The sequence below is a fragment of the Canis lupus genome, chromosome 5 (assembly GCF_048164855.1).
Source record: "Canis lupus baileyi chromosome 5, mCanLup2.hap1, whole genome shotgun sequence".
Taxonomy (NCBI): domain Eukaryota; kingdom Metazoa; phylum Chordata; class Mammalia; order Carnivora; family Canidae; genus Canis; species Canis lupus.
In genome coordinates this window covers 52,020,445-52,035,335 of record NC_132842.1, presented here as the reverse complement: position 1 = coordinate 52,035,335, position 14,891 = coordinate 52,020,445, and the positions used below count along the sequence as shown (strand labels likewise).

Below are 14,891 nucleotides of genomic sequence, written 5' to 3'. Positions count from 1 at the left end.
CTTCCTTTCACCGAAGCCATCCCTCGCTCCTTAGACACCTGTCCATTACATCCCTGTCTATTTCCCAGCGGCAGTCACGCATCACAATTTCAAGAAACCACTTCTCGGTGACAGCGCGCAGCGTCCCAAAGACTTGCATCGCACAGTGGGGGGGGGGGGGGGGGGCGCGGAGGATTTTGCATGCTGGGATTTGTAGTTTATAAGCAGAGCCGCATTGCATGCAGGGAGATGTAGTCCACTCCCCATCCCGCGTCTCGCCTGCCATTAGGCGGAGGTGGTGATCGAAGCGGGGGCTTCCCCTCGAAACTTTGCTTCTTGCTTTATCCCTTCTTTTTTTTAAATTTCCTTTATTCGTATTCCTTCCGCCAGTTGCAGATGCAGACCGCATCTTGAATAAGAATACAAACAGCAAAGCGTTCAAATACACGAGGCGGCGCCGCCGAAGAGGTAGGGACTGGCGGAAGGAGGGGGGCAAAGGTCAGCCCCGCGGCGCTCCGCGCTTCCTACTGCGCCTGTGCGCCGGCGGCGAGCGCGGAGGCCTCTGGGTAGGCGGCTGGGCCCCGCCCCTCCGTTGGAGGCCGTGACGGCTGCTCCTGCGGCGCCGCTCCGCGTAGGATGGCTACCCTGATTGTAAACAAGCCTGGAGCGGGACTGGACGCTGGCCGGCAGGGCGGCCGCGGGACGGCCGTGGTGAAGGTGAGGGGCCTTGCGTGCTGTGTTCCCCACCTGCGGCCTCCCCTGGGTTCGTCCCTGAGGTCTGGCGGCCGCGCTCCGCCGTCTTCGCTGGGCCTCTGCGCCCCTCCTGGCGTCACTAGCCCTCCCCTCCCCTCCCCCGTCCGTTCTCCTCCCCTCCGACAGATCCAGGGGTGACTGCCTTTTTAGCTCTGGTTTTCATTATTGCCCTCCTCCTATCACCAGACGTGTGGTGTTGGTTAGTCGGGCCCCTCCTCGCTCGTGAGTACGGACTGTCCACACGTTTGGGACGCGTCCCAGCAGCAGCGTGGCTGGGCATTGGGATATGGGGATTGCCCTGTGCTTCAGGTTCCAAATTCTAGTGTGCTTACATGCTTCAAGATTCATTGATTAAGAAGTCAGTTGGGAGCATCCCAGGGGGCTCAGCGGTATAGCGCCGCGTTCGGCCCAGGGCGTGATCCTGGAGACCCGGGGTTGGGGTCGAGTCCCATGCCGGGCTCCCTGCACGGAGCCTGCTTCTCCCTCTGCCTGTGTCTCTGCCTCGCTCTCTGTGTCTCTCATGAATAAGTAAATAATAAAATCTAAAAAAAAAAAAAAGAAAGAAAGATCAATTGAAATACGTGGGATTCATCCTTGCCCTCCACTCTAGACCTATGGGAAAGAAGATGTGCAAGGGAGAACTGATCTCAGTGTCTTGTGATAACTTTCAGGATTGTTGTAATCTGAGTTATTGGTAATTGTCATTACTGGCTACATAGTAGAATGAGGACTTTTTTTTTCTTTTTTTTAAGATTTTATTTATTTATTCATGAGAAACAGAGGCAGAGACACAAGCAGAGGGAGAAGCAGGCTCCATTCAGGGAGCCGAATGTGGGACTCTATCCCAGGTCTCCAGGATCGTGACCTGGGCCGAAGGCAGGTGCTAAGCCGCTGAGCCCCCAATAACTGAGAACTTAAACAAACAAACAAACCCTGCTGATACACACCTCCTCCCCCAGTTCTGATTAACTTGACATCAGCATTTTTTTTTTTTTAAACATCCCAGAAGCGGGGATCCCTGGGTGGCTCAGCGGTTTAGCGCCTGCCTTTGGCCCAGGGCACGATCCTGTAGTCCCGGGATCCAGTCCCACGTTGGGCTCCCGGCATGGAGCCTGCTTCTCCCTCCTCCTGTGTCTCTGCCTCTCTCTCTCTTTCTATGTCTTAAATAAATAAATAAATAAATAAATAAATAAATAAATAAAATCAATCCCCAGAAGCGATTTTAATGTGATTTTAATGGTTGAGAACCAATATTCCAGATAATATCTGAAGTTATTTTAAGATCTTGGTAAGACCCATCTGTGATTCTTCACCTATTATTAGTCTCGTATGACAACAAATGCTACAACATTTCGGCTCACAGGTATGCTATCACTTGTTGATGGCTTTTAATTCGTCTGGCCTTTGTGTATTAATAAAGGTACCCTGAAGGTACACAGCTTTATCTGAGATACAGAGGGGCACTGTTGTTAGGCACGTTGTATGATCGGAGTCTTATTTATTAAATTGTGCTTTATCTAAAAGAGGATCCCTGGAGATTATTTTGTGAATTATACTGAATTAAGTTGTAATTACAATGGATATTATTGGTGTATCTATTATTGTTACTCTAGTTGCCTTAAAATCTCTCTCTCTCTCTCTCTATATATATATATATGAAAGCCTCATATGACTCAAATTTGTTACAGCACAAAGTTTGATATGTTAGAGGTTCACTTTGTGTGTTTTTTGTCTTCACACATAGAATGTGCCTGAGCTGTGCAGGAGGGTAGTCCTTTTTGTCAAGATCCTTATGCCGTAATTTGTAAGGGGTATGATGGCATAAATTTTTAAAAATCCGACTAATTGTCATTTTTGTAGATGAAAGCAGAAATTATTCATTGGAAGGTAAAAGTTGAAGTCTATAATGTGAAAATGTGAAATAATGTGTTTAGTGAACGAGTTGATAATGACAGGGTTTTTTCAAATTAGAGAAGTCAAAGGCAAAATTTGACATTATGAAATTACTTACATTCTAAAAGAAAAAAATATCAGGAAAGTTTTTTTGTTTTCGAATTTTTCTTAATTTATTTGAGAGAAAGAGCGAGCGTGAGTGTGGGGAAGGGGTAAATGGAGAGGGAGAAGCAGACTCCCTGCTGAGCAGGGGCCTGGATTTGGGGCTCCATCCCAGGACTCCGAGATCAGGACCTGAGCTGAAAGCAGGCGCCCAACCTGCTCAGCCACCCAGGTGCCCCAGGAAAGTTTCATTTGCAGAGTGAGTCTTCTTAGTCTGGTTAGGGTACCTGGCTGGCTCAGCTGCAGGAGTGTGCTACTCTTGATTTTTGAGTCATGAGTTCGAGCCCCATGTTGGGGGTAGAGATTATTAAAAAAATAAGAACTTAAAAAAATATGGTCTGACTTATTAAAATTTGATTTACATGTGATATTAGTTTGAAGCTCCATTTGACATATTTGTGAAGTTGATAAAATTAAGAGCTTTTTTCTTATTTAGGATTTAATTCCTTGTGCTGTTAACCACAGTTCCTATTCATAAACACTGAAGGAAGAATATCTCACTCTCTTGTTTATTGAGTTGATGTGAAATAGTCTAGTAAGTTTATTTTTGGACTCGTGTTTGGTTTGTAAATCTGTGGTATATTACCAGTGCTTTTTGAAAAAACCTGTGGTAGCAACTCAAGTTCTTTCATCTTGTGCAATTATGGGGTCAGAGATAAAAGATATCAATGCACTAAAATTTATTTTGATTCTTTGGAGATTATGGTCATAAATTTATTGTATTACAAAAATAAGAACATATATAAAAATGTTGTATTTATTTTATATCTAATTCTATTGTATCTTTTCTGTATCTGAATGAATTTGATATTTAAGCGAGGATATTATTTATTTATTTTTATTGGAGCAATTTGCCAACATATAGCATATCACCCAGTGCTCATCCTGCCAAGTGCCCCCCTCAGTGCCCATCACCCAGTCATCCCCACCCCCCGCCTGCCTCCCCTTCCACTACCCCTTGTTCGCTTCCCAGAGTTAGGAGTCTCTCATGTTCTGTCTCCCTCTCTGATATTTCCCACTCATTTCTCTCTTTTCCCCTTTAATCTCTTTCACTATTTTTTATATTCCCTAAATGAAGGAGACCTATAATGTTTGTCCTCCAATTGACTTATTTCTTTTTTTTTTTATTTTTTTTATTTTTTTTTTCAATTGACTTATTTCACTCAGCATAATACCCTCCAGTTCCATCCACGTTGAAGCAAATGTTGGGTATTTGTTGTTTCTAATGGCTGAGTAATATCCCATTTTATATACACATCTTTATCCATTCATTCATCTTTTGATGGGCACCGAGGCTCCTTCCACAGTTTGGCTATTGTGGACATTGCTGCTATAAACATCGGGGTGCTGGTGTCCTGGCGTTTCACCGCATCTGCATCTTTGGGGTAAATCCCCAGCAGTGCAATTGCTGGGTCATAGGGCAGCTCTATTTTTAACTCTCTGAGGAACCTCCACACAGTTTTCCAGAGTGGCTGCACCAGTTCACATTCCCACCAACAGGGCAGAGGGTTCCCCTTTTTCCACATCCTCTCCAACACCTGTTGTTTCCTGTCATGTTAATTTTGACCATTCTCACTGGTGTGAGGTGGTATCTCATTGTGGTTTTGATTTGTATTTCCCTGATGGCAAGTGATGCAGAGCATTTTCTTATGTTAAGCGAGGATATTTAAATGAAACTTCTGTCCTGCCTTTTTAAAAAATGTAAGATACATTTAAGTGTCTGTGTATAATACAATTTATGTGTAACTCTTCCCATCTGTTTTCCTCCTCATAGGGAGCCATTTACTATTCCAGTGTAATCCGTTTCCTGTGTATACTGCTAGAAAGATAGTGTGCCTGTATAAAAATACATATATAAATATATGCTCTTTTTTCCCCAGCTTTATGCAAAAGCTAAATATTCTATGTATTTTTCACTTTTCTTTATTCATATGAAACAATTCTGTGTGTATACATAAGAAACTACCTCTTTCTCAACAGACTGCGTGGTTTTGCAGTATATGAATATACTATAATTTATTTTCCAGTCTATACTGATACCTATTTATTTTGTTTCCCATCATTTGCAAATGCAAATGGCGCTGTGAGGAATGATCTAGAGATCTTGTCACACCCTTGTGATATATTTGTCAGATATATTTCTGTAAATACAACTATTAAGCTAAGTAAACTTTTGATAGGTATTGTTAAATTGCCTTTCTTAAAGCCTGTTTTAGTAAACATTTCACAGCAGTCAGTAAGTTTAAGAATATCTGTTTTCCCACACACTTGCCGACACAAAGGATTACACAAAGGGTTTTCCACCTGTTTGATCTAATCTGAAAAAATATATTGGTTTAGATTTAAGTGCGTTTCAAAGTGCTTTGACTGAGATTGAACATCTTTTCATATGTTTAAAGAGCTGTTTTTATGTCTTTTCTCTTGATATGTATGTTACATTTAAGCCTCTTTTGAACCATACTGGGGTGTAAGCCAATTATGAATGATCAGTTTACAGTGAAAGTTTGTATTTTATGCACGAAGTCCAAATTAATTAGAGTTGATTTTAAATTTTTAATGGATTAAGTAAGTCTTATTTCCATGTGGATTTTCTTTTTTTTCTTTTATTTTTTACCTTGCATTGTGTATTTGTTGGGGGGGGGGGGGATGGTGGTTGAGCTGAACTGTTTTTAATTTTTTATTTTGTCAAATTTATTTATATAAGCACACCAGTACTGGATTGTTTGGGATGCCCAGTTTCTGAGGGCTTTTTGGTCTAAGAGGGAAAGACAGGCTGGAAGCCAATAATGGAATTAAAGTGTTTCAATGTTAAGATAAACACTTATCTGTGGTGCATGATGGCCCAAGAGATAGTGTGGTTATTTCACTTGGACAGAGCTGTGGGTAGACTGACAAATACAGTTGTTTAGAAATTTGTTTATTAATTAAAAAAAAAAAAAGATCCACTTGAAGAATGTTTATTTCCTTGGCATTAGCATAAAAAAAGAGGCAAAAACAGTGTGTCATGTTTTGGAAACTACACATTTTTTTATATAGTTTGGGAATTGAGTCTTAAGTGGGTGTCAGTGAAGCAGTAGGACAGAGACCAGATTGTCACAGGTCATGGATAGCTGACATAGGAGTTTGTGGTACAATTGAACATTTCAGTGTGGGTATTTTTAAAAATAAATTAAAATTGTATAACACTTCATATATATTGGGAAATAAAGGTACCAAGAGTGCTTCATTGATAAAAAAAATAGTTTGTTGATTAATTATAAAACATAACCTCATGGACTTGGGAAACAGAATATGCTCGATTCTTGTTGCCGTTCTTTTGACTACGTGGTCTCAGGCAAGTCATGTGCCTGTAATTGGAACTATATGGACAAAATATTTCCTAACCCAGGGGCATATTTATTAATTGAGAACAACGAATTGAAATTCAAGTCTTAGCTGACTGCTTTCTTTACTTTACATGATGATAAGTGGATACTAGAAAATGTTTGAAAATTATACTCTGTAATGAACAAGTTCATTATCATTTATAAATGATAATTGTTACCCTAGTACATAATTCAAATGATTTCTGTTCAAATTAATGATGGTCTTTTAGGGGTAGGTAATTGCAGAAAAATTGTTTAAGAACCCAACTTTGATAGAATAATATGTTACACAGATTCAGATACAATGAATCAAGTCATAATTTTCAAAAGAGAAAGATGATGTTAATTTACAACATTATCTTGGTCCCTAACCTTTGATACTTCAAGGTGATTTTACTATGATGTAATTTTTGCAGGGTCTGTCAGATAAAATGATAAAAGGTGATTTAACATTTTATGACCGAGACTGTTTTTTTCATGGAGGAATAATGTAACAAGATCGATTTAGTGTATTAGATTGAGTATTTTTGGCCTGAAGAATGTGTGCTTTTAAAATCATTCAAAGAGGGCAGCCCTGGTGGTTTAGCGCCGCCTTCAGCACAGGGCTTGATCCTGGAGACCCAGTATCGAGTCCCACGTCGGGCTCCCTGCACGGAGCCTGCTTCTCCCTCTGCCTGTGTCTCTGCCTCTCTCTCTCTCTCTCTCTCTCTCTCGCTGTCTCTCATGAATAAATAAGTAAAATATTAAAAAAAAATCATTCAAAGAGCACGTTTCCTTTCCAAACACTAGGTGCTGGAGTGTGGAGTTTGTGAAGATGTCTTTTCTTTGCAAGGAGATAAAGTTCCTCGCCTTCTGCTTTGTGGCCACACAGTCTGTCATGACTGTCTTACCCGCCTGCCTCTTCATGGAAGAGCAATCCGTTGCCCTTTTGATCGACAAGTAACAGATCTAGGTAGGAAAATACATTGTATGTATTTAAGTTTTAAAATTGTAGGGATCCCTGGGTGGCGCAGCGGTTTGGCGCCTGCCTTTGGCACAGGGCGCGATCCTGGAGACCCGGGATCGATTCCCACGTCAGGCTCCCGGTGCATGGAGCCTGCTTCTCTCTCTGCCTGTGTCTCTGCCTCTCTTTCTCTCTCTGTGACTATCATAAATAAATAAAAAAAAAAAAAATTAAAAAAAATAAATAAATAAAATTGTTTGTTTTATTTGTGTGAAAAAGAGTTTTTATAGTCATTGAGTGCTGCAGATTCTAGTTTAAATGAGAGGTGGGGAAAAAAGATTATGTTTAGCTGTTTGAGTTCCATTTTACTAAGGAGTTATTTTAGGTTAAGTGTATGTTTCTTACAGTGGTTTTCAGACATGAATCATAGCTTATTTGTAGTTATAAAATCAGTTTAATTGGCTGTGAGCATGATTTTTAAAAGAAGAAATAGAACAAAAATGTGGGTGTGTTGCACACTGTAAGGGTGAATATTGGTGTGTGAAACTCTTGTTTCAGATGTATATATACACATATTTAAAAAAAGTATTGATATATATATATAAATAAACGTATGCTATTCTGTGTTGTAATTGAAAATATGTTTCTTACTGAAAGTTGATATAAAAAATATTTTAAAGCCTTTGGTTTAATATATGTAGTAAAAATCAATGATAGGATTTATAGAGTTAAATGATAGAAAAATAGTAGAACTTTAAGTATGTTTCTACTCGCAATGCTAAGGAACTGTTTTTTAAAGAGAATTTTAGCAAGACAATAGTTCTAACATAAAAAGATAATGAGGAAATTTGAATTTTGAAAATTTAGATATTAATGATTAAAATATAAGACAAATTACTATTGAGGTATAGTAAAGGTAAAATTATTAATAGTCCATTTTGTTAGATTTAGTTATTTTTATATTCTAGGAGATTCAGGTGTTTGGGGATTGAAAAAAAATTTTGCTTTATTGGAGCTTTTGGAACGACTGCAGAATGGACATATTGGTCAATGTGGAGCTGCAGAAGAAGCCATTGGAATATCTGGAGAGGTACTGATAGAACATGTGAAATATTTATTATGAGTATGAATTTTTTCTTTTAATTTAAAATCTTTGCATTAAAAGCACAATCTTACCTCACTTGCTCCAGCAGATAGGATTCCAGAAACATAACTTTTCATTATATTACAGGTTTGTAGGCAGCAATATTTCCAGCTAAATAGCAATTCTCTGAAAATACTATACCCAAAGTATGTTTTATATATAAACTTATCTCCTTATTATAATTCAGTTCTACCCAAGGATAAAGTCAAAGAGTAAGAAGGTTATGGAATGGTAAGAAGAAGGTGTAAGCTACATTAAACCAAGGATGCAAAAGTGAATCAACAGTAAATAGTACAGCACAAAGAAAGAGGAACTCCTTGAAAAAGGCCATTTAATGTAGAGGCCAAATGCATTAAAAATAGCAGTAGCTCCTGAGGGAATTATTACTATTAAATATCTTCATGAAAAGTTTAAATTGTGTGTAAGTATACTCTCTTTATCCAACAGGCTGATCGTCCAGTAAATATTAGAATGAAGCTCATTAACACAGGTTAAAATACATTTTTATTTTTATTTATTTTTATTTTTTAAATTTAGTACGCTCCATGCCCAATGTGGGGCTTGAACTCATGACCCTGAGATCAAGAGTTGCATGCTCTAGACTGAGCCAGCCAGGCGCCCCTTAAAATACATTTTTAATGCTTGGAGGATTGTCGCCATAGCTCATATATTGTACTAGATATAAGAATAGTTGTAGTAAATAACAGTTAGTGATTTTGGTGATCAACTTTAAAACCACAGGTTCAGTATCAAGGAAAAAAAGTCATTGATTTCTACCTCTTTTTTATTAGGTCATGATTTCTTTATGTAAAGTGATTCACTGAAGTGAATTTCAGACTGGAACACTTTTTTTTTTTTTCTTTAAAGAGTTTATTTAAATTCAAGTTAGTTAACGTGTAGTATAGGATTAGTTTCAGGGTTAAATTTAGTGATTCATCAGTTGCCTGTAACACCCAGTGCTCGTATATCATGTGCCCTCCTTAATGTTTATCACCCATTTACCCCATTCCCTAATCCACCTTCCCTCCAGCAACCCTCAGGTTGTTCCTGTAGTTAAGCATCTCTTAATGGTTTGCCTCCTTCTCTGTTTTTATCTTAATGTCTTTTTCCTTCCCTTCCCCTATGTTCATCTTTTTTTGTTTGTTAGATTCCACACATGAGTGAAATCATTTGTCTTTGTGTGACTGATTTATTTTGCTTAGCATAATACCCTCTGGTTCCATCCACAATTTTGCAAATTTCATTCTTTTTATGGCTGAGTAATATTCCATTGTATCTATATATACATATTTATCTGTTCATCTGTTAATGGACTTTTGGACTCTTTGTATATTTTGGCTATTGTGGATAGTGCTGCTACAAACATTGGGGTGCATGTGCCCCTTTGAATCACTATTTTTGTATCCTTTGGATAAATACCTAGTAGTGTAATTGCTGAGTTGTAGAGTAGTTCTGTTTTTTTTTAACTTTTCGAGGAAGCTTCATACTGTTTTCCAGAGTGGCTGCATTGGTTTGCATTCCTACCCTCAAAGCAAAGGGTTTTCCTTTCTCTGCATCCTCCCCAACATCTGTTATTTTCTGAGTTGTTACTTTTAGCCATTCTAACTGATGTGAGGTGGCATTTCATTATGGCTTTGATCTGTATTTCTCTGATGCTGAGTGATGTTGAACAGTTTTTCATGTGACTGTTTACTCTTTATATATATATCTTCTTTTGAGAAATGTCTGTTCCTGTCTTCCACCACTTCTTAACTGGATTTTTTTATTTTAGGGGTATTGATTTTGGTAAGTTCTTTATAGATTTTGGATACTAGCCCTTTATCTATGTGTCATTTGCAAATACCTTCTCCTATTCTGTAGGTTGCCTTTTAGTTTTGTTGACTGTTTCCTTTGCTGTGCAGAAGCTTTTTTATCTTGATGAAGTCCCAAAGGTTCATTTTTGCTTTTGTTTCCCTTGCCCCTGGAGATGTGTCTAGTAAGAATTTGCTGTGGTTGAGATCCCAGAGGTTGCTTCCGTTCTCTTCTAGGATTTTGATAGATTCCTGTCTCACATTTAGGTCTTTAATCCATTTTGAATTTAATTTTGTGGATGGTGTAAGAAAACGGTCCAGTTTCATTCTTCTGTATATGGCTGTCCAGTTTTCCCAACACCATTCGTTGAAGGGACTGTGTTTTTTCCATTGGCTATTCTCTCCTGCTTTGTTGAATATTAGTTGACCACAGAGTTGTGGGGAGCACTGTTTTCTAAAATTTTTGTAGTTCTTTCATGTGCTATATCTTTATCTTTCAAAAGACATTAGAATATTGTCTAATATTGACCTTGTAAATTATTTTTCATGTCTGGAAAACAGAAGACATGAATTTTTAGTTTTATGTGTATGTGTTTCTCAAAATTGCAAGTAAAAATGTTTACCTTTGAGTTCATTTCTTAATTTACTTTTTAAAATTTATTTTTAAATTTATTTTATTTTTTTTAATTTCTTAATTTAATGTGATATTAAATGACACCATTGATATATTTTCTAATTTTTATTTCTGGAACAATTTATTCCAAGTTTCTCCCTTTCCAGTTATGGTCCTTTATTAAGCGTAAGTTTCAAAACATTCTTGATTATCTAACATGTAAAGTTTTTTAATTTGAATGCTTTTTGTAATTCATGAAAATTAGAAATAATATTTAAAAGCTTATATACAACATAGATTTTATTTATTTTTTATTTGGTTAACTCAGTGCTTTTTCAGCCAGGATTGTGCAGTGAGCTCACCTGTGGAGTTAAAAAAAAAACCCAGCTCAGGCTTCTAAGCCTATTGGAATAGGTATTTCCTAGGTTAGAGTCTGGGCATCTATATTTTTAAAAACTTTGTAGCTGATTCTTGTCTACACATCGTCTCAAAATAACATTTGGATTTCTCTTTTTTTCTATGTATCTCTGTGTTAAGTAGTATTTAAAGCAGTTGTCAGGGGTACGTGGCTATCTCAGTAGATCATGGAACTCTTGACCTCAGGGTTTTAAGTTTGAGCCCCACTTTGGGTGTAGACATTACTTAAAAATAAAATCTTAAAAAAAAATAAAGCAGTGGGGATATATTTGTTATCAGTTTTTTTAGTCCTAAAAAGATTTCCAGCCTTTATTGTTCAATTTCTTTTATGTAAAATTAAAGGACTCCGTGGAAGATATCTTTACACTGTGTATCTCTGAGAACAGTTTTATTTTTGGCCTCAAATTCATAGCATATATTGATAATCAATTTTGGAAATAGCTTATCACTTTCCTATAGAAATGAATACTTTATTAGATGAATTGTAAATGACCTTTTTACTTAATTACCAGTATTTCATATATAAAGCTTGGTCAGTCAGAAAAGATTCTGGGCTTTTATATTTTAAAATTTGTCATGTTCCAGTGATTGAGGTTCAGTTTGAAGACATTAATTTTTTGTTTATTAGAGCATCATTCGTTGCGATGAAGATGAAGCTCACGTTGCGTCTGTATATTGCACTGTATGTGCAACTCATTTGTGCTCAGAGTGTTCTCAAGTTACTCATTCTACAAAGACATTAGCAAAACACAGACGAGTACCTCTAGCTGATAAACCTCATGAGAAAACCATGTGCTCTCAGCATCAGGTACATGCCATTGAGTTTGTTTGCTTGGAAGAAGGCTGTCAAACTAGCCCACTTATGTGCTGTGTCTGCAAAGAATATGGAAAACACCAAGGTCACAAGGTATGAATATAATTAGACTGGATGACTCTATCTAGTTTACCAGCCTACCATTTGTTTCCATTGATCTGGTTCTTTATGCCAAGTAGGGATTGAAGAAGAGTTCAGTGATGAATGAATTGAGTTTGGTAGCGTGAAAAGAAATGAAAGATTTAATTTCTGAATGTCATAACAAAAATTTCAGAGAGGCTTTATGATTTTTTATTCACTAAAGAATAGCTTTCCAGAAGGAAACAAAATTTCTATGTGTGCATGTTTTTATAATGTACTGGATTGTGTTGATAATATTTATGTCTGTTGATGAACTGATGTTTATGGTAAAATTATAAAGTGAGTCTCTTGGATTCTTTTTTTTTTAAAGGGAGGGAGGGAAGGAGAGGGAGAGGGTGGATGGGTAGGGAGAGAGAATATCTTTTTTAATATTTATTTATTTTAGAGAAAGAAAGGGAACATGGTGGGGGGAGGGACTGAGGAAGAGGGGGAGAGAAACTTTAGCAGACTGTGCTGAGCACAGAGCCAGATGTGGCGCTCCATCCATGACCCTGAGATCACAACCTGAAATGCAACCAAGAGTCAGAGGCTTAACCCACTCTGCTACCCGGGCACCCCGAGAGAGAGAATCTTAAGTGGGTTTCATGCCCAGTATGGAGCCTGATGGGGGCAAGGATATGGGGCTGGAACTCACAAACCTGAGATCTCACAAACCTGAGCTGAAACCTAGAGTTGGATGCTTAACCAACTGAGCCACGCAGGTGCCCCATCTTGGACTGTTATTTAACAATAAATGGATTCCCAAATTCTAAATTATTTCTTTGAAGGATAAATAGTTTTGGGGTGAAGGTAAATTAGTATTTGTTATCTTGTGCTTTTTATATATGTGTTATAAAAGCCATTTGTGGTTGATGCTTCTCTCTCTTTTTTTTTTTTATCATTGGAGTGATTTAAATAGCATTTTATGTCATTAGTCATTACTGTGAGTTCTTTTCTATAATTTTGTTGCACTTTAGCATTCAGTATTGGAACCAGAAGCTAACCAGATCCGAGCATCAATTTTAGATATGGCTCATTGCATACGGACCTTCACTGAGGAAATTTCAGATTATTCCAGAAAATTAGTTGGAATCGTTCAGCACATTGAAGGAGGAGAACAAATAGTAGAAGATGGAATTGGAATGGCTCACACAGAACATGTAAGGACTTTTTTTCTTCTTTCTTTATATTTTTACCCTTTTTACCTCTAACCTTTTATTTTTATTGAGCAATTACATTGTGCTAGTACTGCACTAGTCACTGAAAATAAGTTTTTTAAAAAGTCTCAGTCTTCATGGAATTTATAGTCTGTTGTAGAAAAAAGTTTCAAGTGTGGCAACTTTTTTTTGTAACTGAAGTATAGGATGCCTTGGCAATGCATAAGAAGAACATTAATTTGCTGAGTCAGGGAAGGCTTCCTAGAATACAGGGTACCAAACTGAGACTTGAAGAATATGTAGTCAGTGAGAAAAGTAGGGTGGGAGTGAGTTGTCCCACTGAGGAAAGAGTATGTTAAATGCCTGGAAGTGAGAATTCGACGTAGTATTGAAACAACTCCGTTCAGTCCACTTGGAACTTTGAGTATTGGATGGGGCCTGGCGAGAAAAATTGTTAAGAGAGTGAAGGGCCAAATCACGTAGGATCTTGTTAGCCACATTAAAGAGTTTAGACTTTATAACAAGGGTAGTGATGAGTAGTTGAAAAATTAGCATAGGAATAAAATAATCAGATTTGTATTAAGAAAGGTAGCTCTTCAATGTAGAAAATGAATTGGAAGCAGGGAGACCTATTAACAGGAGGCTGCTGAAATTATCTGATTGAGAAATGTTTATGGCCTTTAATACTACAGTAGTGAGAATGGAGAGAAGTAGATGGGCATGAGATTTTAAAGTAGTGGAATAGGTAGGTCTTAGTGATTGATAATATTGATTGTATAAATAACTTGAAGGGTCTGGCATGTTGCCTAGATTTTTATCTTGCTCAGGTTAGTGGATGGTGATTTCATGCACTAGTGGGGGAGGAGGAAGAATTTGGAGAGGGGTAATAGGGCCAAGGTAATAATTTAATTAAGGTATTGAATTTCTTAGATCTGTGAAATAATGGGGATGATACCCTCCAGTGAATTGAAGAGTAAGTGGGTGTTGGGAAGTGAGTGTGTTTAACTTTTAAGAAATTTAGCTGTAAAGAGAAGGAAGGAACTAAGGGGATAGTTACGGACTGGCTTTTTTAAATTGAGTTGTGCAGGAGAAAGGAATATTTTCAGATGGGAATATTCAGGGACATACAAAATGCAATGTTTTTCTTTGGTAATCAAACAAATTTAAAGCTAAATCATTGGGGGATAATTCAAATACTGCTTTGTCAAATATAGTAGTCATTACCCACATATGGCTATTTAAGTTTAAATTAAAGATAAGATAAAATACAAAGTTTGGTTTTTAGTTTCACAGGTTGCATTTCAAGTATATTCAAGTAAGTATAGCTAGTGGCTACCGTATTAGACCACGCAGATACAGAATGTATCCATCCTCACAGAAGGCTCTATTGAACATTTTGTGCTAGAATGGAAATATTTTATTCATTCATTCAATCAACATTTCCTGAACACAAAAGTTTTAAACACTCTTTTAGCATTGTTCTAGCTAAGGAGACATTGCTATGTAAGTCAGAAAGCTCTGCCTTTGCAGTTTACATTCTAATATGGGAAAGGGGTCAAAATAGGTTAGATGCTTTGGAGAAAAACAAGAAAAAGGGAGAGTGTGCTTTTATATGGGGTGTTCGTGGATAGACTTCCTGAAAAAGGGACATTGAGCAAAGAGGTAAAGCAGAAGAGAAAGGGAACCATGCTAATATTTGGGGGAAAAGCATTCCAGGCAGAGGGAAGAACAAATGCAAAGG

The 14,891-nt window shown here is 37.5% G+C and overlaps 1 protein-coding gene across 3 annotated transcripts in view; it reads left to right on the top strand.

Annotated features, from left to right (window-relative positions):
• Window positions 1–254: 254 nt before the first annotated feature.
• Window positions 255–14,891, top strand: part of TRIM23 (tripartite motif containing 23) — a 37,442-nt gene continuing 22,805 nt past the window's right edge. Inside the window, exons 1-5 of one of the 3 annotated variants that reach the window (XM_072826659.1) lie at window positions 255–696; window positions 6,942–7,104; window positions 8,064–8,185; window positions 11,862–11,966; window positions 12,971–13,153. In XM_072826659.1, the coding sequence (XP_072682760.1) occupies window positions 616–696; window positions 6,942–7,104; window positions 8,064–8,185; window positions 11,862–11,966; window positions 12,971–13,153 (654 nt within the window). In that variant the 5' untranslated portion in view covers window positions 255–615. Of the gene's footprint in view, window positions 697–6,941; window positions 7,105–8,063; window positions 8,186–11,687; window positions 11,967–12,970; window positions 13,154–14,891 lie in introns of all 3 variants that reach the window. The other 2 variants (XM_072826658.1, XM_072826660.1) reach the window with 2 other exon arrangements.